At 48.7% G+C, this 27,346-nt stretch overlaps 2 protein-coding genes across 17 annotated transcripts in view; one reads left to right on the forward strand and one right to left on the reverse strand.

Moving 5' to 3' along the window:
* Window positions 1–6,069: 6,069 nt before the first annotated feature.
* Window positions 6,070–27,346, forward strand: part of GSN (gelsolin) — a 66,114-nt gene continuing 44,837 nt past the window's right edge. For 3 of the 16 annotated variants that reach the window (XM_035256171.3, XM_035256185.3, XM_035256203.3), the window contains exons 1-2: window positions 6,070–6,127; window positions 19,932–19,997. Coding sequence is in view for 1 of the 16 variants with exons in the window: in XM_035256161.3 (XP_035112052.1) it covers window positions 24,748–24,789 (42 nt within the window). In the remaining 15 variants the exon portion in view is untranslated. Of the gene's footprint in view, window positions 7,037–17,076; window positions 17,127–19,931; window positions 19,998–20,308; window positions 21,695–24,733; window positions 24,790–27,346 lie in introns of those variants that run through there. The other 13 variants (XM_078375445.1, XM_078375451.1, XM_078375439.1 and 10 more) reach the window with 8 other exon arrangements.
* LOC100401187 (putative uncharacterized protein GSN-AS1) lies at window positions 19,929–20,481 on the reverse strand (the record flags this gene model as incomplete). The annotated part of the gene is given in 2 exon segments (XM_009002555.4): window positions 19,929–20,235; window positions 20,238–20,481. Coding segments are annotated over 2 exon segments (486 nt in total), but the record flags the coding sequence as incomplete, so codon positions are not given.

The following is a 27,346-nucleotide window of genomic DNA, read 5'->3' on the forward strand; positions in this document are numbered from 1 at the left end:
TGAGCCCCTTTATTTTATTTGTAACATTGGAGATAAGACTGCCTCACTTAGAGGGTAACTGTCAGGCTTAATGGAAATAATAAAGTGAGCAGCATAGAGTAAGCATTCAGAATGTGGTAGTTATGATTACGCTTTTAGTTATTATCATGCATGCCACTCTCATAGGGCCAGCTCTGTTAAGCTGTGGAGGAAGAACCTCCAGGCAGTTTTGCTCTTTCCTGAAAACTCTAGCCTGGGAAGCTGGCTAGCTGGGAAATCCTCTGCTTTGTAAAAGTGGTCACTGATGCTTATGCTGTTTAGCATCTTACTGGCATTTACTGGGCATAATGATAGAATCATACCTGCTAGGAATCCAAGTCTTAGGGCTGAGCTGGCAGTGCTTGTATGGAACTCACAGTTTTAAGTTCTCATTAAAATAGTGAGACAAACACATTCCTGCCTGGGGCATTCAGAACATGTCTGGATTTATGGCTCTTGAAATTCAAAGAGCAACCCTCTCTTGAGTCTTCCTGATGTGTCCCCAGTCACTCTATCTCACCAAACTCATCTCTGGTAACTTTTCTCATTCACCAATTCATTAATCCAGTAAAAATGTGCTAAACATCTGCTCTGTGCCAAGCAACATTTGACACTAGGATGATGTCGGAAAATCAAGCAAACACATTTTCTCCTTCCACTGAGCTGCCAGTCTAATGAGATATACACATAAATGGACAATCTGAATGCAGTGAGTTGAATAAGGAAAGCCCAGGGTTTTGAGCAGTGGTGTGCTGGTAAATGTTGAGCAGGAGGCTTTTGGGGGCAGGGAGAAGGAAAACCCTGATTTATAGCCTTTGCTGATCTCCATGGTGCAAATATTCCCACCATGGGGACCAGGCTACCAGCATGATGTCACTGAGTGTGCAGTTGAGAAGAGATACGCAATTGCACACAAGTACACAGTATTTCTACCACATAGATAATAGGCCAGAGTAACCTTAAGAGCACAGATAATAGTGAAATATAGTAAAATAATTATGAAATACTAAGTTTTGAGAATGTATTACCTGTATTTATATATTAGTCATTTTCACACTGCTATAAAGACATACCAGAGACTGGGTAGTTTATAAGGGAAAGAGGTTTGTTTTGTTTTGTTTTTTTGAGACAGAGTCTCACTCCATGACCAGGCGCCAGGCTGGAGTGCAGTGGCTAGACTGTGGCTCACTGCAACCTTCTCCTCCCGGGTTCAAGCAATTCTCCTGCCTCAGCCTCCCGAGTAGCTGGGACTACAGGTGTGCGCCACCACGCCCAGCTAATTTTCTTGTATTTTTAGTAGAGACGTGTTTTCACCATGTTGGCCAGGATGGTCTTGATCTCTTGACCTCGTGATCTGCCCGCCTCGGCCTCCCAAAGTGCTGGGATTACAGGCATGAGCCACCATGCCCAGCCAGGAAAGAGGTTTGATTGGCTCACAGTCCCGCATGGCTGGGAGGCCTCAGGAAACTTACAATCATGACAAAAGGGGAAGCAGGCAAGTCTTACATGGTGGCAGGAGAGAGAGTGTGTAAAGGAGAAACTGTCAAACACTCATAAAAGAATCAGGTCTCACTTTAGGAGGCTGAGGTGGGTGGATCACGAGGTCAGAAGTTCCAGACCAGCCTGACCCCACATGGTGAAACCTTGTCTCTACTAAAAATACAAAAATTAGCTGGGTGTGGTGGCACACACCTGTAATCCCAGCTACTCAGGAGGCTGAGGCAGGAGAATTGCCTGAACCTGGGAGGCAGAGGTTGCAGTGAACCAAGATCATGCCACTGCACTGCAGCCTGGGCAACAGAGTGAGACTTTGTCTCAAAAGAAAAAAAAAAAAGAAGAATCAGGTCTCTTGAGAACTCATCATAAGAACAGCATGGGGGAAACTGCCCCCATGATGCAATCACCTCCCTTCTACCAGGTTTCTTCCTTGACACCTGGGATTATGGGGATTACAATTCGAGATGAGATTTGGGTGGGACACAGAGCCAGGCCATATCAATTTATAATTTACTTAATTATAAATTTATGTAGATTGTTATTGAAGGCTGTGCTTAATCCAGCCTGAATACAGCTGGCTGTAAGAATTCATGGAAGTGTGGCCAGGTGTGGTAGCTTACTACTGTAATTCCAGCTGTGGTAGAAGGATCATCTCTACGAATAATATAAAAATTAGCCAGGCCTGGTGGGATGTGCCTTTGGTCCCAGCTACTTGGGAGGCTGAGGTAGGAGGATTGCTTGAGCCCAGGGGTCAAGGCTGCAAGAAGCCATGTTTGTGCCACTGACTCTAGCATGGGTGACAGTGAAATCTTGTCTCAAAAAAAAAAAATCATGGAAATTGAGCAATCAGTTCTTAAGAGCTGCCTCTAGCACAACACTAAAGGGGACCAAAGCTGGAGAAAGCAACAGATTCCTTTCCTTCTTCCAGTTCTTTCTCTGACCGCCACACTTTTGCTTATTCTGTGCCCTTAGCAGAAGATGCTGTTCCCTTCCTCCACTCTTATTCTTTCTATCCTTTCAAGGATGACTGAGTCCAAGCTGTTGTCTCTGCTAGGCTTTCCCTCCCCTTTTCTCTGGGAAGTACACCCCCTCCACCCATAGTTTACAGTGGGAGCAGCCAGGTTTGTGCAGTGTGACCCTGCTACTCTGGCCAGAGTTAATTAAAGGGTATTCATCTGATCCAACTTAGAAATGTGGATCACAAATAAAGACTCCAGCTTGCTGCTGGTAAAAGCCGTTTTCTGTAAAGCAGAAATGCTTGAGTTACGTGAGGCAAAGGAATGGAGCAGACAGGCAGAGATGAAAGGTGGGGGAGAAAGTACTTTCTGCGTTCTCTTTAGTACTCAGGTCCTGCTTGTGGTCTGATCCTGAGGCCCAGCTGCACCCCTGCCCTAGTGTTCCATGGAATATTTCAAGATCTCCTGAGAGCGCTCCCTCAAGTAATCTCTTGTACGAAATCCCCATCTCACCCTCTGCTTCTAGGGACCTACTACAAGGCATTCCATGCTCAACAAATGCTTGTGCTGATAACTTCTCTTTCTGAAGCAAGCTCCAGGAAAGGTCTGTAACCAGATGAGCCTCATGAACTCTAAAGTCTTCCCTGGCTGGCCAGCCCAGCCATCTCCTCTGTGAGTTTCTCCACGCCCTTCTAGTCTTTTAATGAGTCTCACTGGCTTTCTCTGTGAATACAATCAAGATGGCCACCTCAAAATGGCGGCCTTTGCCTTCAGAGATCATCAGTCCTCACAGGCCCAGTTAATTCACCATGATTGTCACATCTGAGATTCCAGCTCCAAATTCTAATAGTCCAGCTTTGTTTTGCCATCAACTCCTAATGCTGTCAGCTGTGTTGTGGGGGAAGGTTACAGTATAACCTGGGTGCAAGTGAGGGCCATCCCATTGGGTGGGAAGAGGCGTTCTCAGAGGAGGAAGCAGATACCCCCAAATTGTCTAATGCAGGGCCTGTGTGTGGCCTTCATTTCTCCCCAACCTCACTCTGGGAAGGAGGTGGTCTTCTGGCAAAAGAAGATATCAAAGTTCTTCCATCAGAGGAAGTCCCTATCAAGAAGACATTCACTCTGAGGTGAGGATCCAGGACAGAAAGGCCTTACTGGTGCCTAGATCCAATGTGGGGAGAAGTACAAAGAGGAATCTAAAAAGGAGTGAAGACAGAATACCAAGAGGACTTCTAGGCATCCACAAAAGGCAGACTTGATATATCCTGCTAGCTGTAAAATACATGTTGAGCCATAAACAAAGCACCAGGCAATTGTTAGAAGTGTCCCTAGAGGGGCACTCCCATGTAAGTATTGGTTATCATCATCACCATCATCATCACTCAATCATCATCTTCAGTGTCTTTTTTTCTTGAGACAGTCTTGCTCTGTCACCAGGCACCAGGCTGGAGTGCAGTGGCTTGATCTTGGCTCACTGCAACCTCTGCTTCCCAGGTTCAACCAATTCTCCTGCCTCAGCCTCCCACGTAGCTGGGACTACAGGCACGCGCCACCATGCCCAGCTAATTTTTTGTATTTTTTAGTAGAGACGGGGTTTCACCATATTGGTCAGGATGGTCTGGATCTCTTGACCTCATGATCCGCCCACCTCAGCCTCCCAAAGTGCTGGAATTACAGGCGTGAGCCACTCCACCTGGTCCATTATCATTTTTAATTATTCTTGGTGATGCCCTGTTACCACGTTCCTTTCCAGCCACCAAATGGAACAATCATAGGGTTATGGGCGCAAAGCCTTCTGCTCTCCTGGCCTCAGTTTCCCCATCACTAAAGGGAGGAGTTAAACCAGATATTTTCCAAAGTTTCCTCCATCCTGATGTGGTATTCTCCAGTTCTATGGGGAGACAGATTCAGAGTTCTACTTCCCTTTGTCTGAGAGCAGTTGCTCGGGCTGGAAATGATATGTTAGATAATTCCAGGGCATGTGTACGCCAGGGCTTGTAATCAAAGAGTCTAGAGCCAAATAAGCCTGTGTCTTTGTTTTTCTCTCCAGCAGCATTGCGTGGAGCCACAGGCAGCCTCTGGAGAAAGCAGAGAGTGGCAGAGAGGGTGTGAACCTCCCTAGGGGGTGGATACCTTGCTTCTATTCTCAGAGAAAGTGGAACTGGACAGAATTTCCCAAGCCAGGATGGGTGGCAGAGTGTGACATAGGACATTGAGCAAAGGACTGGGGGTGTGGCAATGACTCAGGCATAGAAGAGCATCAGTAAGACCTCCAGAGAGTACTTAATCCTTTCCGTGGGCTTGGCCTGCTCATCTGAAAAATCCACACAGCAGTACCTCCCTTGGGAGGCCAGGTAGGGAGGTGAGATTGAAAGTCGGTAATATGTGGGAAGCCCAGAGCATGGCATGAGGCATTCAAGAAATGGTTCTTGTATTTACTGGTGTTGAACAAAGAGAATGGCAGGAGGAAGAGCCAGGGTGAGATTCCCCAGGTCCTGTGGCTTCCCTGGCTGCCATTCAATGGAAAAACCAGGGAGTGAGTGCTGTGCTCTTGGCTTCTGTGCTACTTAAACAACAGCCTTTTTGGCTCGGATCCCTAGCACCCGAAATTACCAACTCTAGTACATTTACCTTGAGTTAGCAGGAGCTTTACCCTGGCTGAACACGGGGCTGCTGCTAGCACCTAGGCTGGGAATGGTATCTCTATCCGGTGGTGCAGTCTCCTGTCGAGTGTGTGAATCCTTCCAAACTGGAGTCATGCAGCAACTGCAAGACCCTGGGAACCCACGTGTGCACCAGGACTGTTGGGAGGCTGTCCTATGCCTTGCTGGATAATACATGGCTCTCTCTCAAATGCATACGAGATGCTGTTGAGATCAACAAAGTATTACATTTGTTGAAAAATGACCTTGCACTTATCTTTCTGCCTAATATGGGTTTTCTCAATTTCCTAAAACAGTATCTGCCTCGACACTAATAAGAACATCCGTTTATGCAGAAGCCACAGTCCCTGTTATTGTGCTGAGAGTCTTTTTCTCACTGGGTCTTCCCAACAGCCCCATGAAGAGGCAAGTCAGGATGCCCATTTGACAGACAAGGATATGGAGACTTAGACATGTGAGCTTGCTTGCCCAGAGTTACAGGACTAGTCAATGTCAGGGGTTCCAAACCAGGCCTTCTGACTCCAAGGCGCCTGCTTAATGGTCCACTTTAAGGACCAGAGATGTACTTGGCATTTCTCCTTACTTCATTTGGAATGAGTTGGGAATCGCTCTTCCTCTTTATTCCCTTCCGTGGGAGACTCAGGAGCTGCCCTGGGTCTCCTCCACCACCCTAGGCCTCTTCAGATATCCTGTCCGTGCTCCGGGCCTCAGTTTCCTGTAGGGGAAAGCGGGGAGCTTAGCGCCTTCCTGCAGGGGTGAAGCGAGGGGGTCACCCTGGATGATGGCGAGCCTGGAGCCACCCTCCCTGCAGCCGACGGGAGGACCTTGCGCTCCTCCCCCACTCGCCCGCCCGGCCGCCCCGCCCCGAGGGCGGCTCCCGCCCGCGCCCTGCCCACCCGGGCCGCGCTCACCGCAGCGCCCCCGCCCCGGCGCCCGGAACCAGCTGAGCACAGCTGGACCCAGCAGCCGCCGTCGCCAGCGCCGCAGCAGCAGGTAGGGGAGGCGGGCGGCCCCGGCCCCGGGCATCTGGGGTTCCCGGGCTGATTTGAGTCCTTCCTCTCCCTTCCCTCCCCGTCCGATCTCGCTCGTGTCTGGAGCTCGGCCTGGCCGCGGGGGCATCGCTGGAAAAGGGCTCCCTCGCTCACTTTGCCGGTCTTCCAGGGGACAAAGGGCGTGGATGGGAGCGGGGGTGTGGGGAGACGCCCGAGCAGGAGAGGAGAGGGGCCAGGCCTCCACCCCGTGATTCCACTGTGTTGCTGGCACCTGAGCTCATAACCTCGACCCCGCCCCCGGGATGGGGGAACTGGCCCGGGGGTCACCCGGCACTTGGGGTGTCTGGCCGGGGCATGCAGAGGGGCACCAGCCATGGTCTGGGCGGTGACTCCGCTGGGGACTCCGCTCAGAGGACTTTTGCCTCCTGGGCGATACCTGTGCCTTGCTCTCCTCTCCGGCTCCTTCCTCGTTCTGGGGCCGGGACTGTTAGAAAGTTCTCCCTTGTACTGTCTGCAATCTGTGGACGCCCGCTACCTGTAGGTGCTGGCTCCTCCCCGGCCCTGCCCGGTGTTCCCTTCCATGACTCACACGGAAGCTTCTTGCAGAGTTGAAGACAGTGATTGGAACCCTTTTTCCCTGAGACCCCCTGTCTTCTGGGGTCCAGCCCCCCAAAACCTAAATAACAGCAACTTCCTCTGGTCCAGTGCAGGCTGGATGGTCTGTGTAGTGCCCAGGGAAAAGCCCCAGTCCTTGGAAGGCTGGGAACTGGGGGTGTGAGTGAGGAGTAGATATTGGCTTTCTGCCCCTCGTCTGCTCAGACAGCTGCAGCTTTATCCTGTCCTCACACACTCCTCAGAGCATGGAAGGGATCTTTAAAACACCCAGAACTCATTCTGGGCTGTCCTGAAGGTAATTGGACTTTGCAGAAGGCGGGGCCTCTGGGGAGGTGCCTCCCGCTTTTGTTTGGCCTCTGGGGACTTAATCCTGTGTGTCCTGTTCTCCCAGGACCACATTTCTGAGCAGGGCACCAGGGCCTCTCACTGCTTTGCATTTCACAGTGACCATAGCTTGCTAGAATCTTACCCCATCCCCATTTCACGGTTGAGAAAAGTCAAGGACCCAGGGAGTTTATGATGGGCTCGTTGTCACACAGCGAGGCAGGGTGGGGCTGGGACCAAATTCCCATCTGCCCTTTGCGGGGGACTTTAGCCTCCTTCTTGGATGTTCCATTCACTAAAGAGCTAAGCACTCCCCTCCATGCATACACACTTGAGAGTACTGGTTGTTGTTTCTTGGGGCTTTTAAGTAGGAGAGGCTTGGAAGCAGAGGAGGAAGGATGGGGGTGGGAACCATCTGCTTTCAGCTTCTTTGAAACTCCATTTTTCTTTCTGGGGCCTTGCTATTTATAAATGCCAGGGAAATCGTAAACAGCTGGGGGAGCTTGGGTTGGCACTCGTTGAGTTACACAGCAGCAAAGAAGGTTTCCATGTGAATCAAGGAAGGGAACTTTACTCCAGAATTTTCCATAGTCTTTTTATTAGGGACTAACATGAGCCGGGAAACAGGCTGCTCCCAAGAGGGGTGGCTGTGGGGTTTGCCTGGCATGGGATTTCCTTCCTCTCCCCCTCCCTCCATTCAGCACTCATTCTGTGCCATGCCCTGTGAGGGGCCCAAGAGCTTCAGAAGAGCACAGAGCGCTCTGTCCTCAAGATGTGTCCCATCTATAGTGGTTGGCACATTCGTGTCATATTTTAAGAGGGACTTCAGCCTGCAAGAAGGGTGACTAATTTTGTCTGGGTGAGCCAGACCTCAGAAATGAGTAATCATTTACCAGGAGAAACAGGAATTGGGGGGAAAGACATTCTAAGAAGCAGGAACCACTTGTGCAAAGGGACTGAGGTTTTCGAGCCATCCGTGTAGCTAGAATGGAGGATGGGAGAAGGGCAGAGTGGTGGGAGTTGAGACTCTAAATGAAGTTGGATCTAGATTATAAGCTAAGGGTTTGGACTTCATCCTGAAGGCAATGAAGGGACGAAAAAGGGTTTTGACAGGGCAGTGATTTTTTTAAAAACTCATTATTTTGAGTGGCTGATGTAGGGGATGCATTGGATGGGGCTAATCTGGAGGCAGGAAGACCCTGAGGAGGCTGTTGAATGATTCAAGTGAAGTAAAATGCAGGTCTGAACTAGAGCAGTAGCCACTGGGATGGGTCAGTGCGGCAGATTCTGGAAGCCCAGCTGAAGGTCTCAGAACCTGCTATAAATTTCATCTAAAAGCAGGCAACAGGCTATACCTACCTGGAGAAAGCTGCTAAGGTATTCAGCATTGTAATTTTTTTCTTTTTTATGAGTTTTAAAAACAAACAAAAAAGTTAAAGATTCAAACATAAATTGGGCCGGGTACAGTGGCGCATGCCTATAATCCCAGCATTTTGGGAGGCTGAGACGGGAGATTCGCTTGAACCTGGGAGGCAGAGGTTGCAGTGAGCCAAGATCTTGCCACTGCACTCCAGCCTGGGTGACAGAGCAAGACTCCACCTCAAAAAAAAAAAAAAGATTCAAACATAAATCCCTCCAAGCCCTCCTCTTTCCCCAGAGGTCACCACTGTTAACAGTGGTGTGTGCACTTCTGCCAAACACGTTGTTTGATTGCCTTCACTCTTAGCCATCCGGTGACAGTGGATCACTTTCCCCTACTCCATGTGAATAGTTTGGGTCTTTTGTGATGTGGATGATAGAGATGATTTCCGCTTGGTCTGTGGGACTTTGCTGAAGCATTGATCTCTGGTTTTCTTTAAGAAAACTTTTAGAGCATATGTCTACAGCCTCTGAGTGTGTATATTTGCTTATCAGAGACCACAGGTATGAGAGAAATTAGAAGCACTGACTTGGAAGTGGAGCCCCAGTCTTGGTTCTTTTGGTGATCTTGGGAAAATCTTCTCTCTCTCCGAGCCTCAGTTTCCTCATCTGTACAATGGAGAGATGTTGGTTTGCATGATAATAATAAAAAGCTATCTTTTAACTGGGAATTCTGGCTCACACCTATAATTCCAGCACTTTGGGAGGCCAAGTTGGGTGGATGGCATAAGCCAGAAGTTTGAGCACAACCTGGTCAACATGGTGAAACCTCATCTCTACTAAAAATACAAAAATTAGCCAGACATGGTGGCATGTGCCTGTAATCCCAGCTACTCAGGAGGCTGAGGTATGAGAATTGCTTAAACCCTGGAGGTTGAGGTTAGAGTGAGTCAAGATCATGCCATTGCACTCCAGCCTGGTGAGAGAGAAAGACTGTCTCAAAACAAAAAAGAAAATTAAAAAAAGCTATGTTTTAATATACAAAGCACTGGATCATTAATGACTTCATTGACTCTTTGCAACTATTCCTCTGAGGCAGATACTCATATTCTCTTTTACGGTTGAGGAAACTGAGTCTTAGACTAAGTAACGTACTCTGGGTTGTGTGGCTATTGGGTGATGGTGCCAGGATTCCAGAGGTCTGAAGACACAGTCATAGCTCTTAATGATGGCACTAAACATTCTCTTGAAAGTTCTTTCTAGTCCTGGCATTAGGAGAACTGGTAAGGGAATTTGTTATGCTGTTATGAGGGGTGGGAATCGCTTTGTAGAGCTTGGAGAGCTCAGCCCTGCAGCAGGGAGGCCTGGAGGGGCCTCCCAGGGCTGTGTGTAAACTCATACTCTCCTGTACCACCCACAGGACCCTTGAGTGTAGGTCAGTCTCCCCTCCATTTCAGGGAATCAAGTCTCCAAGAGGACACAGGACTTGCCCAGCAAGGTCATGTGGTGAGGTGAGAGCCCAGCCAGAATTGGTCCCTGCTTTTCATCGGTCACACCCATGCTCTGGAAATCTATCTGGTGAAGCCAGGAAAAGTGGGCACCTTCCTGCTCCTTGGTTATTCCCTGAGAAAATGCCAGCAGAAGCAGAGAAAGGCACGTCCCAGGGGTTATGCATTCTTGGGAGGAGGGGGAAAAAAAGACCAGTGTTTAAGCAGCAGGGGGATGTTAAGTAAAAATATCTCCTTGCTTTCAACTGAGTGAGCGTGTGTCATATTTCAGCCTGATGTGGTTTGTGAAGTTGGAGACCACAGGCAGGCTCAGTTCCTGCTGCTGGCCAGCCTCCCTGCTGCCCTCCCTCCCCTGCCTGTTTGCTCTCCTCTGCCCTGCCTGGGACCACATCAGCAATTTAAGACTAGAGCAGAGAAAAGCAGTGGGTGTTGTGGGCAAGGGTGGGCAGCTGAAAGCCTGGGCTTGGATCCTGGCTTTGCCACTGACAAAGTGCTTGGTGACTTGGGCTAATGCATGCCTTTCTCTGGGCCCCAATGTCCACTCTGCACTGTGGGGTGGACAGCATAATGTCAGCTGTCCCAGCTCTGCTGGCCCCTGAGTTGGAGGGCTTTGTGCTCCCCACATGAACTTGGGTCCAGCATGTCTGAGACACAAAGTGAACCCACAGTGGTGCAGCTGGTGGCTCAGCTACTGTTCTTCAACATAATCTTTCAGACTGAATTGTTGCCCCATTTTACAGATAAGGAAGTTGAGGCCCAGGAGTCATTTAGGTATCCCAATACCCACTCTACATGCAGCAGTAGTAATGGCCACCATATGTAACACACTCACTATTTGTTCACCTTTTGCTTTCATTGTCTTAATCTTTTAATGGATCTACGGGGGAGAGATATTGACTACATTTTACAGATGAGGAAACTGAGACTTAGAACAATGAAAGGACTTACGTTCTCTTCTTTGAGTCTCACAGTAGTCCTGGGGTTGTCATTATGTGACCCGTTTACCAATGAGGAAACTCAGGCCTGGAGGCATGAGCTCCCTTGCCCAGGGGTCCCCAGGGGCACACAAGGTCTATCAGGTTCCTTCCCAGGCCCTCCTCCTCCTCCCTGGCCCCTTGCTTGCTCTGCCTCACAGAGAGCCTCTGTACCTCTTGCATTCAGTGCCTGGATTAAGAGATGAGAACAGTTTTCTTCCTGGGCTATAAAGTATCCCTGAAATTGACTCTTCCCAAGAGTGATCCAGAAAGGCTCTACGCCATGGAGCCTCGCAGGGAACTCCAGTGAAGGGGTCACAGCAGTGGGAGTGGATTCATTTATTCTGCTGAGCTGGCTAAGCAAACAGTCCTGTTACTTTCCAACCTTAATAAGAATATCATCTGGGCCAGAGTTATTTGCCAAGCTAAGTACATATATTCTATATATGTGAGCCTTCAGGGTGGAGCTTGGCCCTTAATTTCCCTGCTACAGAGGCTGTGGCTGGGCTGGGTTTTGGTGGGTACTAAGTAAATACTGGTTAAATTTTTGGGTGTATGTTGACGGTATGGGTGGCATATGTACTTTTTTCTCCCCACTTCCAAGGACCTTTTCTCCTCCACCCTTATTATTTCAATTACACGTGTGATAGAAAATTTAGAAAATAAAAAATGTATGTATAAAAAAAGGAGTGTTCATAACTAACTGGAGAAAATTGCTGCCAACATCTGGGTGCCTTTCCTTCCTGATATTTTCAGTGCATTTTTTTTACCCCCACACAACTGTGGTCATCCTGTATTTATAATTTTCTATTCTGCCTCTGTTTTTTCTCAACGTTTTATCATAAGTATTTTTCTCATGTTATTAAGGATTCTTTTAAATTTTAATTTTTAAAAGTTTTTAAAGCATACTATACCTAAGTAGATAAATGTTTATTCTAATTTAAATATTTTATTCCAATAGTCCACGGGATTAAAAAAATGAAATAATGCTTTTTATTTATTAAGAAAAAAAGGCTCAAAGAGACAGGATTTACCCAAGATCACCCCAAAGAAGCAAGGCTGGGGCTCCCCAGGGCTGTAGTTTGCATGTGTAGACACAGAGAGAATAATGTTTATTGTCTCAAGTATAAAAATTTCTGGTGAAAGGACTTAGCAAATTCTAGCTGTATTCCTTCCCCTTCCAATGGCTTTCTACTGAGTCACTCTCTCCTAGAGGACCCTACTTTGCTTCACAATTAAGCAGCAAAATATTTCAAGGGCTGTTTGTATTCTAGAAACTCATGGCTGTGGATAAAATAGACATCTATGAGTTTCTAGAATCTGAACAGGACTCTAGGCTGGACTCTATTACTGTCACTGGCTCTTTAGCGCTGAACAAGGGACTTGCCTCTTACTTTTTTTGTTATGGTCGAAATAAATGCCTACCCAAGTTTTCGTCACTTTCTATTATTCTGTCTTTGGTATACATGTACCATGTTTCCTTAACGATCCTCAATTATTATTTTAGTAGGAGTATTATTAGTATTATTATTTTGAAACAGAGTCTCACTCTGTCGCCAGGTTGGAGTGCAATGGCGCAATCTCTGCTCACCACAACCTCCACCTCCCAGGTCCAAGCAATTCTCCTGCCTCAGCCTCCCAAGTAGCTGGGACTATAGGCATGTGCCACCATGCCCAGCTAATTTTTTTATTTTTAGTAGAGATGGGGTTTCGCCATGTTGGCCAGGATGGTCTTGATCTCTTTACCTCGTGATCTGCCAGCCTTGGCCTTCCAAAGTGCTGGGATTACAGATGTGCGCCACTGTGCCTGGCCAATTATTCTCAATTATTAAACATTTGGGCTGTTTATAAACAGCACTGCAATGAACAACCTAGTGCATAATTTTTTGTGTGTTCTTCTTTTATTATTTCCTAGAAGAGGACCCTAGAAATAGAGTTCCTGGGTCAAAATCACACATTGTATAGCTTTTTCTTGTTAAAAAAAAAAAAAATTCAGGGATACTTATTAAAACACAGTGAGGAAGTCTTTATTCAGGACCATTGCCTTGGGTATAGAAACCACTGCAACAGGGGCCTACAGTGAGGGAGAGAGTTTGGGCTCACCTCCTAATACAGCAGGGGCGAGTGGGAACGGATAGCCATGGAGCAGGTTAGGGGGTCCGCGGATGGAAAATTACTAAGAGGAAACTCAGAAATAAGGGATATTTTTGCTAAACTGACCTAACAAAATTATTGATGAAGATAAACCAGGGTGATTCAAACATCACTGGGGGGATGGTGAAGAATGAGGAGCCTGATCAGATATCAAGGATGAGGAGTTCTGGCTAAATGAACTCAGCAGGGTTCTTTTGCTAAAACTGGATTTTACAAGGAAGTGCACAGTTGGGCCGAGGAGAGGATTCAGAAGCCTGGATAAAGTTTGGCTAAGCACAGAATCTGCGTCATGCTGAATTTTGCCAAATTTCTGCTCATAAATTACAGTAGTTCTTATCCCTACCAGCCATCCGTGAGAGTGTCAGCGTTCTTTAGGAGCATCTGAAGTTGGTTATAAACAGCTCAGCTGTCCTGTGATAGAGTACAGGGACCATTTTCCCGAAACATTGCATTTCATTCATTCATTTGGCAAATACACTTGCACAATTTGCAGCAATAAAGGATAACAAGTTACACTCCCAGGCCAAAGACGCAGAGAGAACTTGGTTCTCCTTCCAGGTTTTGTTTTGCACTTGCCATAAGACCTTGAGGACATCACCTTACTGAGCTTCTCAGCTGTGGCTTCAACACCCACTTCACAGAATGCTGCAAAGTACCTAACACCGTGGTTGGCCAGTGTAATCATGTGGGTGCTGGGAATTTGTATAAGCTCATCTGACTCCAAAGAGCCCTGGGAAGGAGGCAGGTAGGGACAGATCATTCCCATTTCATGGACTCAGCAAAGAAATGGCCACATTTCTTGGTGTCCTGAGCTTCAGTTCAGGAAGTGGTAGTCCAATGGAACTATGTTGTTCGGAATAGAGGTCAAACAGTCTTTTGTGGACTAGCCTGTACCTCTTCTTCTCCCACTGCCCCTCCCACCACAGTACCTGTTTCTCTTGGAAAGCAAGTTCCCACTTCCAATGGCAGCCAGAATTCTTTCTAGGCTCTTTTGGAAGGGTGCTCCCTGCCTAGCTTGTTCAGTGGTATTAAAACAAAGACCATAAAATTCATGGTTGCATAAAATATAGTTTTCATGGATGTAAATTGCATTTTAAATGCACTAAGTCTTCATCTTTGAGCTATTCAGAAATGTGGAATTTCAGGCCCCACCTTTAGGGTTGCCTTATTTAGCAAATAAAAAACAGAGTGCCAGTTAAGCATGAGTATGCCCCCTGGAATGTTTGGGGCATAATTATACCAAGGCATTTTATCATCTTTCTGATGTTTAGATTTAACTGGGCATTTCATGTTTTATCTGGCAACCCTACCTGCTTTCGGCCTACTGAATCGAAATCTGCATTTTCACAAGATCCCCATGGAATTCTTGTGCAAATTCAAGTGTGAGAAGAATTGCACTAGAAGCCTTGCGGTCAAAGCCCAGAATGAATCCTGTTTGTAATGAATCTGTTTGTAAAACAGAATGCACTATTTATAAAGAGCCTGATTATTTCCAGATCAACCATTTATACACATCTGTGTGTTCATATGTTAGCTTTTCTGAATACAGGGCACCCTTGCACAGTTGTCAGCTGAAGGGAAGAATTCTTTACTTTGGTAAGAAGCCCTAGCCCCTCTCAAGGACCTGTTTTCCTCATCTATAAAATGGGCTACATTCTTAACATCTGTGCCACCCTGTGGTGACCTGGGGGTGCATGGCTTGGACTCACTCCAGGCCCCTCCTCAGCCTCCGCACAAACGACTGAAGAACTTGCCGTATGGTCCCATCCCCAGAGACTCTGGTGTGACGGTGGTGACCCTTGACATAGGGCATGTCTCCGGACTGCCTCCTCATCTCAAAACTTTCCAGGCCGTGACTTTGATAGCAAGGCTTTAGGAAGCACTGGCTCTACCCCCTCACTTCATGGCTACAGATAATTGTGCCCGGAGAGAGCAAGTGAATTTCCCAAAGCAAATGGCAAGCCCTCTGATTGCTACTCTACCAAACCAAAATGATTTCAGTTATTGTTAAACCTAAGGCCTGACTAAGGAAGATGAAGAAACCTGGTGGTGGTCATACCCCTAGTTTCTCTTGGCTGTGTGGTCTTGGGTAAGTTATTTCCCTCTCTAACTTATTTTCCCTCCCCCTACTCCATAGTATGGGAAATAGCACCTTCTCCTGTTCCCCTAGGTCTACTTTCCACCTCGTTAAGGTTTTATTTTAAGATCCAATGGTAGAGCTTGGTCTGTCAATTGGTCCTAGAGTAGAATGCTTTATGGGGTCACTGGTACATGTGTTAGGTCAGAGACTTAACACCATGACATCGTGAAAGATACCTTTAGACCCTTTCTCTCCTCATTGCTAACAAAGATTTTGTGATCTGTGTTTCAGCTCACAAAATCTTCAGACAAAAAAGATTTCTAGAGCGTTCTAAGATGACTTGGGGCTTTTGTTAAAATGCAGATTCTGGTTCAGCAAGTCTGGGGTAGGGCCTGAGGCTCTGCACTACTAGTAATGGTGATATAGCCAGTCTAGGGATCATACTTTCAGTTGTAAGATTTGAAATCAATCTGTTACTAATGTAGAATTAATACTTATGAGATAAGGGACTTAAGAGGCAAGTCCCTTGTTCAGGGCTAAAGAGCCAGTGACCGTAACAGGGTCCAGCCTAGAGAGCCCAGATTTTTTTTTTTTTGAGATGGAGTTTCACTCTTGTTACCCAGGCTGGAGTGCAATGGCGCAGTCTCAGCTCACCGCAACCTCTGCCTCCTGGGTTCAAACAATTCTCCTGCCTCAGCCTCCCAAGTAGCTGGGACTACAGGCACGCGCCACCATGCCCAGCTAATTTTTGTATTTTTAGTAGAGACGGGATTTCACCATATGGACCAGGATGGTCTTGATCTCTTGACCTCGTGATCCACCTGCCTTGGCCTCCCAAAGTGCTGGGATTATAGGCGTGAGCCACTGTGCCCGGCCAAGAGCCCAGATCTTTTAATGTCTTATCTTTGATATCTGACTTATCTGTCTATTTTGTCCACAGCTATGAGTTTCTAGACTCTGAACAGTCCTTGAAATAATTTGCTGCTTAATTGTGAAGCAAAGTAGGGTCCTTCTTTAGGAGAGAATGACTCAGTAGAAAGCCACTGGAAGAGGGAGAAATACAGCTTGCATTTGATAAACTTTTTCACCAGAAGTTTTTATACTTGAGATGATAAACATTATTCTCTCTGTTTCTATGGATTCAAACTACAGCCCTGGGGAGGCCCTGGTCTGTTTTTGTATGCCTCTGAGCTAGGGATGGTTTTATAGTCTTAACGATTGTTAAAAAACACCATCACCAAACAAGCAAGGAAGAATATGCAACAGAGAGGGTGTGTGGCGTATAACACCTAAAATATTTATGGTCTGGTCTTTTACGGAAGAAGTTTGCTGACCTTGGTCTAGAGTACCTGAAGCTTTGTGGTTTGTTGTTGTTGTGTTTTTCTTTTTCTGGTGAGCAAGAGTTCTAGCCTTATAGCTTTGAAATACATCGAGGTCAAGACATAGGGCAGGCAGCCTGCATTGGTGGAAACTGCCCAGACATCTTAGCTGTGTGACCCTGAGCACATTGCTTCACCTCTCTGAGCTTGTGTCCCTGTTTCGCAAAATGAGGACAAAGATATCTGCCAGGTAGAGTTATTGTGAGGCTGAGACATGATGCCTGTAGAATTTAACGCTTGGAAGGTGCAGAGAAAATGATAACTATTGTTTTAGGGGTGGCCATTTGAACCCTTATGGCATTAAGGGACAGATATCACATTACTCCCATCAAGTCTGAAGGCCCTCCCAACAAACTGGGAGCAGTCCTTTAGGAGAGAAAAATACTCTGCTCCAGCCTCCCCCAATCCCACCCCCAGAGCAGAAAGCTCCTTTTTAGCCACCTAGACAGATGGGGTTCTGTGGTGCCTTGCACATTTTCGCCGGACGAGCTCTCTCCCCAGAGGCTGGCCTTTCCACAGCTGAGACTATTAGAAGGCGTCTTCTGTTCCTGTGCTCTAAGATATGATTCAGCAGACAGGCACGGAGTGAGAGCCCCGGGCTGGGATTGTGAGTGCTGGAATGAAACCTTTCTCTTTATGGCTCCATCTGGACTGTGGGGGCGATGGACTAGAGTCAGTGGTTTGCTGACCTTGTTTTTAAGCTGCTACAGCCTTAAGGTTCAAAATGGAAAACAGACCAACTTGGAGTTAGCTGGGGCTGATTCTAAACACGGCCGAGTTTGAAAACTCTGAGGCTCCTGGGGTGTCTGAGTCCAGGGAGCGTGTAATGCTTTTCTTACCCATAGATGGCAGCATCTGCACTCTTAGCCGGCTCTGCGAATGTGTGTGTGCACATGTGCCTATGTGTTACACACGTGTGCACACATGGGAGTCATAGTTTCCTACTTTGGTAGATTTTGAGCTGCGGTGGCCCCAGCCTTAGGCCAGGCTCTGGGATACACGGGAGCAAACCTTCGTCTAACTGGGGAGGCTGACTTGCAAAGGGACTGTTAGAGTAGAATGTGACTGGGCAGACTAGCGGGTGTGGAGGTCTGTGCAAACACTACAGGGAGGACTCAGGAACAGAGTGCCGTCTCATGCGGCTGGAGCCAGGAAACCATGAGGGCCGAGGCTCAAGGAGTTGAAGGGGACAGGTCATGAAGAATGTGCAGAGGTTTGTTAAGGATCTTGGAGTTTATCTGGGGCCAGAGTGGAGCCATGGTAGAGTCTGGGCAGAGGAGTGGCATGGTCTGGGCTCGCCCTGAGGAGGATGCATTGTAGGAGGGAGAGGATGCAGGAGGACCCGTTAGGTAGGTTCTGCCATCATGCAGGCAAGAGGTGATGGGGCTATGGACCAAGATGTTGGCATTGGGGTGGAAAGAAGGGGGAACATTCTGGAGGCAGTCAGGGGTTGATCTAGCAAAACATGGTGATACACTGGAGGAGAGAGTGAAAGATCGAAAGGGGTGGGGTGGTGTGTTGAGGTGGGTGGGGGCCTGGTGTCTGGATGGTCCCCTGGGTGGATGGTGGATGGTAGTGCTGTTTGCTGAGATGAGGTGCACTTGGGAGGAGCAGGCTGCATTTGGGAGCAAATGCAGCACCACCATGTGCATTTGTGGATGAGAGTGGGCTGTGTAGAAAGTGAGTGATTTGGGCTGTGTAGAAAGAACGGGGGCTGGATTCGAAAGGCTCATTCTCACACAGAGTTGACAGAGTGCAGGAGGTCATTAGTCATTGGCAGGAACAACAAAACCCGACTCTGCTTTGACCTATCCCTTGGAACCAGGAAGTTTTTGCCATAGTCTTTGAGAAAGGCCAATAGAAGTGCCCTTCAGCACTGGGTCCTGCAGATACGTGTCTGGCCTCTGACCTCTCTGGTTTTGGGCACTGTGACTCCAGTTCTGTGGCTGTGTCCCGTGTCAGTCACAATGCACAAGTCATCAGGACTGTCTGGACCATTTATTGTCAGCCTGAGAACAGGGCTTGTTTGTGTCTTAATCCCAGGAGCCTGCATGGCCCTGCTCCCTTTGGGATCTTGGACTCTCCCCTTGGTTGGAGGAAGCTGGTTTCAGCAGAGACATTTTCCAGTGTTGGCAGGAGCCAGTTTGCTCAGCTGCCCTCTGAATGGAGATGATTGGAATTCTTGGTGATGAGGAAGGGTAAGGATCCAAGTTGTCTCTGAAAGGCGGGAGGACTGAGCTGTATACTCCCTGGCAGGCTGATGTGGGATAGTCCTTCACCCATGCATCTAGCATATGTCCACGAGTCCTGCCATTTGCAGGGCATGTGACATGCCGAAGCTTCAGAGGTAACGCAGGCAGAATCCTTGCCTCCAAGGAGCTTACAGCCTAGAGGGAGAGAAAGTCCTATCACCAAACACTGATAATGCAGTCTTGCTCAGCAATAGTGCAGTAGAACAATAATAGAGCAATGCTGAGGTGTAGAGCTGTGAAAGTGACATATCAACAGTCATGGGTCCCCACGTCGCTCATGTGCAGGATGAGAAAGATACAATTTCTAAGTAGGCAAAAGACTTAGAAATTTGATTATTGATAATCAGAGTAATAATCAGAGTAAACATATGCCTTGTGCAAAACCACGAACATGTTTTATCTCATTGTAGGGTTCTAATTCTATCCCTCTTGAAAAGAAAAGGCAACTGAGGTTCAGGGAAGTGATGTAGCTTAGCTTGCTCAAGTTACACAGTTAAGTGAAGGGCCAGTTTATAAAACTCCAGAGTCCTAAAGCTCTGAGGTTGACTGTACACTGAATTCAGCCATGCAGTAGGGCTGCCTTAAATTTGAATGGGATTTTAGGCTTGATTAATAGAAGCATGGTATCTCTAATGAAGGAGGTGATAGTCCTGCTCTGAGTAGAGCTTGTCTGATTGTCTAATTCTGGGTCTTGTGCTGTCCGTAGGGACAGGGTTCATCTGGAGCAGATCAGGGAACAGGGTGAGCAAACTGGAAACTGGTCTCAGAAGAGCTGGAGGAAAGGGGGTGCACAATTTGTAGACGACTTGAGGGGCCCAGGATCACTGCCTTCAAATTTCCAAAAAGCCATCAGGAAAGAGGGGGACAGACTTGTTCTGGCTGACCCAGGAAGAGGCAGAGCTAGTACCAGCAGGTGCAAGGCATAAGAAGAGAGAGATTTGAGTGCATCCTTTGGACAATACTTTTACTCAGCCAGACTCCCCAACAGCAAGTCCTGCAGCCTCGGCAGGCAGTGAGTGCCCCGCTGCTGGGTGTGTGCAAGTGGTGATTGTGTGACCCCTGGTGGAGGGGAGGAAAGGAGTTGGAACATCAAGTGGGGATTTGACCAGATGACCTTGAACTCCCCCTGAGGCTGACATTCTTGCGTCCTTTGTTTACAGGTGGTGTTCATAGGTCCCAGGGCCATCCCACAGAGCAGCCCTCTTCACCCTGCACAGCCGCATTAGGTAGGTAGAGCAATGCAGACACCTATCCTTCTCTTAAACCCAGCCCTGGCTGCCCAGAGAAGCCTGGAGGGGCCGTTAGTGGTGAAAGCAGCTGCTGTAGCCGCAGTGGATTCAGTGGGAGTCCCTGAGGTCTTCCTAATAAGGCTCAGAGTGCGTCTCTGCTCCTCGCCTGTCCTTGAGTGGGAGGCCGGGTGAGGGTGATCTTGTGGGGAGGAGGTAGGGACTGGGTGCGGTGCTGGATGCCTGGCTCCCACCCTGGCTGTGCTGCTTGCTTGCTGTGTGACTTTAGAAGAGTTGCTTTCCCTCTCAAGGCCTTGGTGGCTCTTCTGTAGAAGGGTAGAGTCCCCATGAAGAGGAGGTGCAGGGATTCTCCCCAGAGGCTTTGGAGAGGTGAGAAAAAGGGGAGTCCACTTGCCAGGTCTCCGGACTTGTTGACCAGAGGAGGAGCGCCTGAGATGTGTGAGTCATGGGGAAGGCAGATGAGTCATGCCTGCTGGGGCCAGCTGGCAGGGTGGGGCCCACCTGACTATCAGATTCACAGGTGACCTGCTGAAGTAGGCAGGGAGGTGGGGGTGGAGTGCAGAGTCCTGGGCTGGAAGCCAGGAGACTGGCTCACCTCCCAGCTTCAGCCTTGGTTTCTCCACCTGTGAGACAGGTGCCTTGGTCTCCCCCTACTCACCTAACAAAGCTGCCCTATGGACCCAAAGAGTTTGTAGATGCCAGAGGGCTTTGTGAGCAGTGAAACAGGAAGGATCACTACTAGGGGGAATCACCCAGCTTCCAGTACCCAAACAGAAGTGAATTTCTAATTAGCAATTGTGCAAGGACCTAGGAAACACCCCTCCAGCCCATGCCATCCCTTTTCTGCCAAAAGGAGAAGGGGATGAATGCATACAGGACTTTCACATCTGCTGTGGCCCAGCTGGCTTCCAGGTGGTGACACGAGCCGACCACAGCCTGAGCTGTTCCTCTTTCCCAAAGCTCAGGTGAAAGTCCTTTTTGATATTTTTGATAGTCCCCAAGATGTTGTGCCCCAAAAGCCAGGGATTCCTAAAAGTCCTGCTGGGCCCCAAAAGGTACTTGCCTCATGAGCCACTACCCAAAGATTCTGCAGACAAAGGGGTGTTCCCAATGCTGCCCTAATCGGAGGAATTGAGGGCCGGGTCTTGGCTCTGATGCGCCTGCCTTTGAGACTGAGCCCTGACAGCTCCCAAAGCCAATGCCTCAAAGTGATCTATCAACAAAAAGAATGTTATTCTGTGTTGCTGCTTTTGGTAACTATGACACAGGGGCCCTGTCTTCTGCAGACCCTGCAGGGACAGCTGAGCACCTGTCGTTTGAGAGCTTTGCTTGTTCACCCCTGTTTGCTCCTCTGCCCCCTGCAGTGTATCAGCCCTGTACCCACTGCCATGGAACTTTGGTTCAGTCAGGGAGGCCCCAGTGACCTCCTCCACGTCCAATCCAGGGCTCTTTCCTCAGGACTCCATGTACTAGTCTCTAGTGCATTTCTAGAAACTCCCTCCTTTTGCTTCTGGGAAGCTGAACAGTCTGGTTTATTTCTTCCTCTCTGACTTTCTTAGTTAGGGTCCTGTTTTTCTTTTTCTTTCTTTTTTTTCTTAGACGGATTCTTGCTGTGATTCCCAGGCGTAGTGCAGTGAGTGGCACGATCTCGCCTCACTACAACCTCCTCCTCCCAGGTATAAGCGATTCTCCTGCCTCAGCTTCTCGAGTAGCTGGGACTACAGGCATGTGCCACCACACCTAGCTAACTTTTGTGTTTTTAGTAGAGATGGGGTTTTACCTTGTCGGCCAGGCTGGTCTTGAACTCCTGACCTCAAGTGATCCGCCAACCCTGGCCTTCCAAAGTGCTGGGATTACAGATGTGAGCCACTGTGCCCATCCCCGGGCCCTGTTTTTTCTATCTGTGTTCCCTACGATTCTGCCCACCTTCTAGTCTTGATTTATGTATATAAGTTCATTTATTCATTCATATATTCATTTATTTGAGAGATATTTAGGCTCTGACCTGTGTGTTGGAGAATGAGCAAAAACAAGACTTTCCCATTCCTCATGGGTCTTCCTATAGATCACTTTACACCGAAGATTAATTCTTGCTGTGAAGGAAATGATGGGGTTATAGGAGCGTGTGGGATTGTGTGGGAGTGGTGAAGTCTTATCTGGACAGATCAGGGAAACCTCCCCTAAAAAGTGAGACCTGAAGGAGGGAGGGAGGTGGCTGACTGAGCAGGGAACGAAGGAGCCCCCCAGGCAGAGAGGCAGCCAGGGCCAGGCTTTAGCGTGGGGAGTCCTTGAGGAACCGAAAGAAGTGAGGGAGGCTGGCCAGGGAAGGGGTGTGGCAAGAGGAGGGCCTGGGGCCAGGCAGTGCCTAGGTTATGTGGGCGGATTTTATGCTAGACCTCTGGGAACATCTGGAAGTTTTAAAGCAGGAGGGCGACTTGCCCAGATTTCATTATCAGAACGCTTGAAAGAGACAGACACAAGGACCATCCTGATAAGCCGTGAGGGTGCAATTTTTGGTTCTTCCACAGCAGGGTGTCCTGATGCTGTACCTGGGAAATGTGCACTTTCCCAGGGTTCTCTTGGCTCTTTGCATTTTTTAGATTACCCAGCCAGCCCTTGTTGAGCTTCTTCACTGGAGAGGGAGGTGAATCAGACACCACCCGGCCCTCGCAGATCCACTCTAATCCAAGACGGAGACAGTGGTGGCTGACTCCCAGAGTGCTCTGTGATACGTGCCAAAGGGCTCAGGGAGCCAGGGAGTGTTTTTCCTACTTGAGAGTCAAACAAGGCTGAATCAGGATTTGGGCATTCCAGGCAAGAAGGCCCCATAAGAGGAGCCTGCTGTGCCTGGGGGCTAGTGAGCAGGAGTGTGGAGGTTGAGCTGGGGAGGTGACCCCGCTGTGCCCGAGGTCTAGTGAGCAGGAGTGTGGAGGTTGAGGTGGGGAGGTGACCCCGCTGTGCCCAGGGTCTAGTGAGCAGGAGTGTGGAGGTTGAGGTGGGGAGGTGACCCCGCTGTGCCCGAGGTCTAGTGAGCCGGAGTGTGGGGGTTGAAGTTAGAAGGCGATGGGAAGAGCTGGTCATAGAGCTTTTGAATGCTGGGTTTCCATCCTCTGGGTACCAGGGAGCCACGGATAGGTCTTCGGCTGAGGAGTGACTTGATCCATGGGATTTCAAAACAATCAGTGCATGGCAGGCAGAGGGAGGGTGGATCAGAGGAGGGCAGCACTGGGAGCTGGTTGGAATGAATGAGTACCATTGTGAAGCCTCATCGCGTCCCCGACTGCACACACACAGCAACATCCTCGATGCCCCTTTCTGTTCCATGTCCCTGTTGGTTAGCCCTGCATTGGCTGGCCAGCCTGAGGTGTCCAGAGCCCTTTTCACAGCAGCACTCGGGTGTGTTAAACCCAGAGGCAAACGGGTCTGAGCCTGAAACATCACTCTAGCCCTGACTTGTTCTGTGCCCTTGGACAAGTCCCTTATTCCTCTCAGCCTCAGTTTTTAGATCTGTGAAATGGGGGTGATAATAGAGTTGGTGATGATTGAACAGTGGGGAAATCAAGTCCTTAGCACGTGTGTGGTGTGTAACGATGGCTGTGTTAGCTTTGTGTCTTTGTCAATTGTGATGGCCCAGTCCATGTTGTAATCTGCCCCTTGGGGAGTCCTTCTTGAACATAAATCTGAATTCTCAACTAGAAATAAGATGTTCCCAGCAGCCCCAAAGGAAGCCTCTGGGCACACAGAGGGCTGGAGTGGGTTTTATTTGTCCCTTTATCCCCAGCATCAGCACAGGCTGGCATAGCATGGCCAGCTGGCTGGCTTCTTACAAAGACTGAACAAAAAAATGAAGTTAAGGCTGGGCACAGTGCCTCATGCCTGTAATCCCAGCACTTCGGGAGGCCAAGGTGGGCAGATCACGAGGTCAGGAGATCGAGACCATCCTAGCCAATGCGGTGAAACCCTGTCTCTACTAAAAATACAAAAAATTAGCCGGGTATGTTGGCATGGGCCTATAGTCCCAGCTACTTGGGAGGCTGAGGAAGGAGAATTGCTTGAACCTGAGAGGCGGAGGTTACAATGAGCCGAGATCACTCCACTGCACTCCAGCCTGGGCAACAGAGCAAGACTCTGTCTAAAAAAAAAAAAAAATTTAAATTGTAGACCTTGGACATCATCCCCCAGCATCTTCATTTTACAGCTAAGAATCTGGAGCGCAGAGAGGAATAGTGGCCATCCATGGTCACCGAGCCTTTCAGTGGCAGGCCCTGAACCTCTTCATTTCTCCCTGCTCACATTTATTACCATTCTAATTTTTAAAATGCTGATAAATTAAAAATGGCATTATGTCCCACCTCCCTAGTTTACATTTGGGGAAACTGATGTCCAGAGAGTGGTAGTGGCTCCCCCAGTGTCTTCAGAGGGGGAAAAGCAGGAAAGGGGCCTCCTTCCCACAAGGCACACCCTCACTGATCAGCAGTAGACAGGCTTTCTTCCCCCAAAATCGACTGCCTTGTGCTTAAGGAAGCAAAGCAAAGTGTGAACAATAGTTTCCTGAGGAAGTGTTGAGTTTTAATTGTGTTGAGGAGAAGAACCATTTCCGGAACGGTGCGTGCCTGTGATGCCTGTGGAGTTGGCTTGGCACAGCTATTTCAGACTAATCCTGAGTCCTATTTATAGGCTGAGATGATTAGTGTTGGGAGAGGCCCACATAGCTCCCCCCAGCTTAGCGATGGCCGAGGAAGAAGCCCTCAGGGACAATTCTGATCCATGGGTGAGTAGGAAAGGATGGGGGGGGAGGGGGTACCCGAAGCCAGCTCAGAAGAGGGACGCCAGGGAGACCTGAGGGGAAGTCCCATTATGACTCCCAGTTCAACCACCAGCCAGGCCCTCTGCAGAGATGAAACCACTTCCAATCCTATTCTCTCTCTGCTTAAAAATCCTCAGTGCCTCCGATCAGGCCAGGACTTGGTAGTGGTCATACCCCTTTCCCCACGCCCCCCCATCCACTATCTCAACCATGCCTCTCCAAACTGTTTACGATTCCCTGTGCCGGCCACACCTCCGAGTCTTTGCTTCTGTGTTCCCACTTCCTCAAAGAGGAATCTCCATTCCTCCTCCAAGGCTCTGCCTCAATGCCATCCTCTGTGGCTCTGTTGGGCCGTGGGTACTCCCTCCTTTGTGCTCCCAGGGCCCACAGCTGCTTGAATGACTATTGGTGTTCCTGTTTTTGTGCCCACTGGGCCAGGCAGTCCCGAAGCAGGGCCTGACACAGAGAAAGAAAGGAGATAATTTGTGATTGAACTGCCACTGTGGCCATTCTCCTTACCTGTCTGATGAGGACTGATCTTCATGCTACTGTGTACAGTAGGTATTTTTTAAACGCATGTGGAAGTGAGAGTCAGACTTGTACTTCAGAGTCAGAGAGCCCTGGATTCCTAATGGTATAACCTTGGGCTGAACCTCTCTGAGCCATTCATCCATCTATAAAAGGAGACAATGCCAGCCATGGGTTTTGGGGAGGATTCAACAAGGCAATGCTTATGAAGTACTTATCATGTGACCTCATCACAATGGGCTTCTGTGAGCATAGGAGGTGTTATTTGCAGGTGGGGATGTTCACTGTGGGGACATCCCTATCTAGGGCCCCACACAAGGGAGTGGCTGAGACTCCAAGTCTTGGGAGTCCTGGCCTCGGACTCCACCCTGTGTTCTCCCTCCCCTCCCTCTCTTAGCCCCATGGGCCTATTCTGTTCCCCAGATCAGGGAAAGCTTTGTTTGGCTATTGTTTTTCCTAAGAAGTTTCCTCTGTGGGGACTCTGGATGACTCAGAGCCCTGAGTCACCAGGAGGCTGAGGACAGGGGGAGGAGTGGGAGGGAGGTGGAGGGAATGGAGAGAGAAGAGGAAAGGGCTTAAATTCTAGCCCTGGCTCTCCCACCATTTGATCAGCTAGGTCTGATCAGGCCTCTCTCCTGCCTAGCCTCAGTTTCCCCAAATGTGAAAGGAAGATGTGGGTCCATTCCTGGCTGAGCCTCAGAATCACAGGTTGCCAGGGCCCTACCCCAGACCTGCCGACTCAGAGGCTGGGGGTGTGGCCTGGAAATCTATTGTTTCCTGAGCTCCCTGGGTGATCCTGCTGCACACCTGGTCTGCAGAGGTGTCAGGGAACCGCCTGGCTCAAACCTGCTCCCAGCTGGGCCTCAGAGCAGCTCAGCCTCTGATTGAACTTCACTGACCCACAGGGAGTGCCCTTCTCTTGCAGAATGCTTTGGCACAATAGTACATGGGAAGCACATGGGCTTTTTAAAAAAAAAAAACCACAAAAACAAAAAACAGCTTTACTGAAATATCATTTATATGATGTATTGATGTAAATTCACATATAATTTACATACACATAATTTACTCAATTCAATAATACTCAGTAAATTTACAGAGTTAGGCAACCATCATCACAATCCAGTCGAGAAGATGTTCACCATCCCCAAAGAAATTTCCTCACACTTGCTTGACGTCCGCCTCCACACACGCCTCATAGCTGACCATGCATCTGCTTTCTGTCTCTTTGTTGTTTTACTGTTGTTCATTTTGTCGCCCAGGCTGGAGTGCAGTGGTGCAATCTCTGCCCATTGTGACCTCAACTTCCTGGGCTCAAGCGATCCTTTCACTTCAGCCTCCTGAGTAGCTGGGACCACAGGCACACACCATCATGACTGGCTAATTTTTGTATTTTTTGTAGAGATGGGGACTCGAAGTGATGCCCTGGCTGATCTCAAACTCCTGAACTCAAGGAATCCCCCCACACTTCAGCCTCCCAAAGTGCTGGGATTATAAGCGTGAGCCACCTCGCCTGGCCTGCTTTCTGTCTCTTTGAAGGTCCAGACCTGTGTTCATTCCAACTGGCCACATGACCTCATGCAAATTATTGCCCTTTGATTACTCCTCTGTATGAGAGGGAATAATCCTACCCTCCCTGTAGTGGGTTGTTTGAATTTTACTAATGTGCACAGTGTCTGATGTACCCGAGGAGCTGGGCACATGGGAGGCTGGTACACAGGGCACAGGAAATAATACAGATGCCCAGGCATGGTTGGCACAGGCCTAGCACACATTTTAAAGCACTCAATCCATGCCAGCCTCTTAGACTAAGCATCCTTTTTTTGGGGGGGGGGACAGTCTTGCTGTCACCCAGGCTAGAATGCAGTGGCACGATCTCAGCTCACTGCAACCTCTACCTCCCGGGTTCAAGAGATTCTCCTGCCTCAGCCTCCTGAGTAGCTGGGATTACAGGCATGTGTCACTGTTCCTGGCTAATTTTTGTATTTTTATT

This window comes from Callithrix jacchus, chromosome 1 (genome assembly GCF_049354715.1).
Source record: "Callithrix jacchus isolate 240 chromosome 1, calJac240_pri, whole genome shotgun sequence".
NCBI lineage: Eukaryota > Metazoa > Chordata > Mammalia > Primates > Cebidae > Callithrix > Callithrix jacchus.